Consider the following 5,408-nt stretch of genomic DNA (forward strand, 5'->3'; position numbering starts at 1 on the left):
TGCAATTAAAAAGTTACAGTTATGTATCTGTAAAGTGTATGTCCTACTTGTTTACACTGAAAGCATAAATATGTATCTATGTACTTACGCAGTAAGTTACAGATTACAGTTATCTGTAAAGTTTATACTGAAAACATTAATATGTATAACTAATAATAAATAATAAATATGTATGTATTTACGCAGTTTGAAATAAAAATTGGTTATGATAAATATGAGACATTGTGCTCATGGCCCGTTTTAGGGATCAGGCGACCCTTAATCCTTTTCTTTGTAGGGATCGTTCCGTACGGATTAAAATTCTTCACACCGTATTCCGTACGGCGCAAAGTAACCCTTTCACCACGGGTTGGTGACTCGAACCTGTACCAGGTAAAAACTTACCTGAAAAGCAACCCTTTACGAACACACATACTTTGATTTAAACCTGACTATTTATGTATGTAAGTATATTTGTCCCTCAGTTAAGTACGCTTTCAACGCACCTGCTAAATCCCACACCATCCCGATAAGAAACCAGAATCACAGTTAGTATATGAGTCATAATGGGCATGACCCTTCTAAAAATATCAGTCGTCTTTTAAATCGCATATAATATCTGTAAATTTTTATCATTTCAACTTTATGGAGCGTCGTTATATTATGTCATTGAAAAACCCAGATTTTTAGACTATCCACCCACCCTTAATGAACTCATGTCTAGCTTAATCAGGGTAAGGAAAACCCCGGGGTTTTGGTATTGAAACCCATACCCCGGCGTTTTACCTGGGTTTTGCGGGTAGTCGGGGTATTCGGGGTTTTGGGGGAAAACTGAGTCAGTATCTCATGTATTAAGTTCAGAAATTAATGAAAAAAATCAGTTTTTCAGTAATTTCGCAATAAAACTGCTTATTAATTATATTTTAATAAGTAATTACCTTGTTGAATTGCTGGTAATGCCTTGTTATCATATTTTGTAAAATTTGAAAACCCCGACTACCCGTGGGTATTGCTCAAATTCGCTACCCAAAACCCACCAAAACCCGCAATACCCCAATACCCCCAAAAACCCGGGGTAGCATGCCCTGAGCTTAATATGTATGGGCGGCCCATCTTTTTGATGACGTGGTGCATGGCCATTCTCTTACTCAAGAAAAGGCAACCGAACGGATTGTACATGCCATTCGTGCCTCATTCGAGGCGAGCGCTGATCCGTTAAACATTGTCAATGGGACACTTCCACTCTTTCACAAGTTACAGGTAAGCCATACATAAATGGGGAAGTTTTAACTTCCAAATTTTGAGTAAATTATAATTTTTCAGAGTGTATATAATTGCATACATATGTAAATATGTTCATACTTATATTAATTTACACAGATCAGTCCTTTATAATCACTCTGGAATGGATTTGGAACCACAGGATGAGGATAATGGTGGCAATTCTGGACATCTCGCCCCAAAATTACATGAGGTTTGATACTTTTTTATCTGTGACAAGTATTTCTTCTCTTGTGATCTTTGATATGCCAAAATTTGAACGTATTTATGTAGCTAAAATCAGCATTTGCACGTACTTTGCAACACTTGTCATTATTTCAGCGAGTGATTTTTCAAACTATGTACATATGTATACTGTAAGAAATTCAGTATTAAAATAATGCCAAATAAAATTCGCAAGTTTTATTTATTAAGAGACCGTCCCAATTCTACGTCGTCAAAAAGGTGGATTGGTAATTTTAGTTCGTCAATCTTCGTCGTATTAAGCTGAACATGCGTTGGGCGTTGGGAGAGGGGGGTGTACATAGTCGAAAAACCTATGTTTTTTGATCACATAATAAACGAACGTTCCCTAACACAAATTATCCTTATTTGACTATAGATGTTACATCAAATCATGTCCTACCTCCCAACCCCCGACCTGCAGACGGTAACCCTCGTCTCCCGCGGGTGGGAAGAGGCCGCCCACACCTCGTTTCCCGCACACTTGTCACCCTCACCCCGAAAAATATGCCCGCATACCTGGTCTCAACCAATGCCCGCTCGAACCACTACAAACGTGTTTACCTTAATTTCAATTTCGATAATTCCTACCCTGAAGAGTCCGAAATGCTGGAAACTTTCATCTCCACAGCGACCACGCCCATTACCAAGTTGCGGATCAAATACTTCGCTTACCGAGTAAAATGCATGTCCCCTCTCGTGATCGCACTCTTAACAAGTTGTCCCAATTTGAAATCTCTTCACTTTTCTCCAGGCTTGTTTACGTAAACGCGACTGAAGCTTCGATCCCAAAAAATTTAGAATTTCCAACTGTTACAAACCTCGTAATTTCCATGGCCTTCAGTCCAAACATCCTCGACATAGGTCCTACTCTTGAGGAAAGTATCTTTGAAGTAGTCAAGTTGTTCCGAACCTTAAAAAATTGACGGGTGACAACCTCCCGAAAAATGTGGTGGAGTATTTAGTCTCAAAAAATGCGTCCATCGAGCCAATCCTGTACAAAGAAGGGGATGAATTTCCTCCCGTGCCCATCTTAATCGTAAGCTGCCCATTGTTCCGCGGGAGCTAGAATTTTAAATCGGCGTTTTAAAAAAATCTGGTAATTATTGCTCCGTAGTTCGTATTTTACATAAAATTAATAAATTTAAAATTGCCGCCATTCATAAGATCCAAACTCAACTTAAATGAAACCTCCCAGTAGGCAAAAAGACAACGAATCTCTGCGATATCGTAGCGATGCACCAGCATCGAATCGCAGAGAATCTCTATCGAATCGACGTCGAAAACAGAGCTAAATGACCGCCGAATCTGTGCGAAAGAGCATCGAATTCGTAGTGAATTTCGCAGCGACTTCGCGCTGTATCGTTGAGAATTCGAGATGCATTTTTATGACGATTTCGCTCTGAGTCGTATCGATTTCGATTAGTTTCGTCGTGATTTCTCTGCGAATCCAATGTCACTCTTTTTATTCGTTTATTCTTGCCGAAAGCAATGAAAGATTTATTAGAACGTAATATACATCAATACATTCATATTAAAGTATAAAATACAGACCAAAGTAATAAACAACATAATTTTCAATACCCATGGGAGTATGATTTTCGATTGTTGAGTTTTCTGTATTCACTCGTGTCAGCCTGGAGTTGGGTTTTCTATAAAATGACATCATGAAGTTTAGAACAATTTTGCACAATCTTATTGTTTAAAATTTAAAATTGCTTACATTTTTTTTTAATCTCTGCCTTTGTCAAAAATTTTGGGAGAACGGCGTCCACTGATTTCTTCGTAACCGACATGACATTTGGGTGCAGCCTCTGAAAAATCTGAATTATTGGTAAATTTAATTAACATGTTTATATCTAAGAAGGTTTTAGCCAAAAATAATATGACTTATCTGGACATAACTTTGCAAGTCACATTTTCTGAGTCACGCTCACAAACGCGAGACCATCTTCTAAATATCCAAAAAGTATTTACAAATTACCAATGGCGTAGCAAATATGCCGGGTTAAGTTAAGTGTGGTTATTTGTATCAACTACCCACTTACCAAAAGATTTCAGCACCCGTGGATTTCACAAATTGAATCACTAATTAATTAATTGTTAATTTGCACAAGAGGAGGATTATTTATTAAGTTTTCTCCGTTGTGATCGTTTACTTAAAAGATCCGCCGGTCAAAAGGCACGTGATCTCAAGGCGAGGAGTAGCTGCGATTTCGGTGTGAAATCGCTGCTCAAATTGTATACGGACAATGAAATTTTGAAATCGTTCCGAATTCGTTGCGAATTCACATAAACAATTCTTCCCTCGAAAAGCCAGCGATTGTTCGTACTCGAATTCGTAACGAATTGTCTTCGATTTTTCGATGAGAAATATATCGTTGCGAAGTCGGTGCGGGTTCTAGGCGAAATAGCCCTCGAAATCGCAACGATTTTTCGCTGCAGCGAATTCGCTCTAAATTCGCTATGTTCGCAGAGAATTCGACCAACGAATTGCCTACTGGGCTTGACGATGGCCCTTCCCCCCATGTTTTCAAATTAAAGCGGTTCGAAATTGGAATATTATTTTGTTTTACGGAAGTTTGGAATAAAAATTGGTTATTAAATGAGATCTATTGTTTCCCATGCATATTTATGTATCTAATTACATATTTACATGTACATATACTCGCAATTGGAACGCAAACCATGTTCAACCCAGATTATTTTTTACCAGCCCATGGTAAAAAATTATATATAACATGATTCATTCATTCCTCACGAATAGATTTGTATGAAACGAAGACACATTTATTTAATATTCATCCATTGAAAAATGTTGGGAACAAATTACTCACTTATCATTCATTAATGTAGTGAATATACATATGTACATACATATACATATATATATACATATGTAGTAGTAATTCGAACAATCTTTCGTATTATCTGTCAATTAATGAATGTGAACAATGTTTTATTGCCGGACCATAAATGATTATATATACATACGAGAATCTTAGATTTGGTCGAATAAATATTTCCTAGGCAATTCGTCCAAGGTTATGTCTCAAAGGTAACGGGGAGTCCACGACATGATCCATTATGGCACAGAAAAAAACACACTTCCTCTCAGCTCAATAGCTTTTATACCTTTAATATAATTTTTTGATTCCCTAGCGAGTTAGTTTACGCAATACATAATATAAATGGTATACGTAGAAGTCTACAATCGATTGCCACATTATTTTGAAATAACTTATCGTAATAGCCAGACCGTTCCACACTTTATAATATATTCTAACTTCCAAGATAAGTATTTCTGTCAATGACACCGCCAAGAGCCCTAAATATGTAAAGCCAAAATATGGTTTGAATGTTTCCACCTAACATAATCTTCTTAACAGCATCCTCCGGCTTCCTTCTTTCCACTAGAGTGTGAACCTTGGTTGTAATATTAAGTCTCTTTGGTGACGCGATGCGTGGCCAGGTCTCCAAAAGTTGAATAATTCCTGCCACGTACAGCTTGTTAAATATTTTAACACTAAGTGAGGGTCCCTGGATGGAAAATTTCCACCCTAACTCTGCCGTCAATAATTTAGACTTCGATTCGAAGAACTTCAGCCAGGGGTAGTGTTTCTCAAAGTATCGCATTTCCGACTTAATTTCATTTTCATGTAAAACTAAAACTGTCCTACCGCATTGGACGATAGTGTGTTCAGTATCCCATTCATATTTGATGGATTTCATGTCAGACAGGTTTCCAATCACTGGGTGCGGGATATGCCACGGATCAAGTAAGTCGAATAGTTTCAAAGGTTCCCGTGAAGAAATCAATGTTTCTCCCAATTCAAATTTGGTTAAGAATTTGGAGACCATGTCTGTTAAGTAACTCTCTAGTCGATAATAAAAGTCGTTGTCGGTTAACTTTTCTTTAGATATGT

At 37.5% G+C, this 5,408-nt stretch overlaps 1 protein-coding gene across 1 annotated transcript; it reads left to right on the forward strand.

Annotated features, from left to right (window-relative positions):
- Positions 1-1,184: 1,184 nt before the first annotated feature.
- On the forward strand, positions 1,185-2,710 carry LOC118436805. Its single transcript, XM_035855418.1, has 3 exons — positions 1,185-1,239; positions 1,360-1,453; positions 1,862-2,710. The coding sequence occupies exons 1-3, from the start codon at positions 1,208-1,210 to the stop codon at positions 2,162-2,164; spliced, it is 429 nt and encodes a 142-aa protein (XP_035711311.1). The 5' UTR covers positions 1,185-1,207; the 3' UTR covers positions 2,165-2,710.
- The last annotated feature ends 2,698 nt before the right edge of the window (positions 2,711-5,408 follow it).

Source organism: Folsomia candida, unplaced genomic scaffold (assembly GCF_002217175.1).
Source record: "Folsomia candida strain VU population unplaced genomic scaffold, ASM221717v1 Fcan01_Sc010, whole genome shotgun sequence".
Taxonomy (NCBI): Eukaryota; Metazoa; Arthropoda; class Collembola; order Entomobryomorpha; family Isotomidae; genus Folsomia; species Folsomia candida.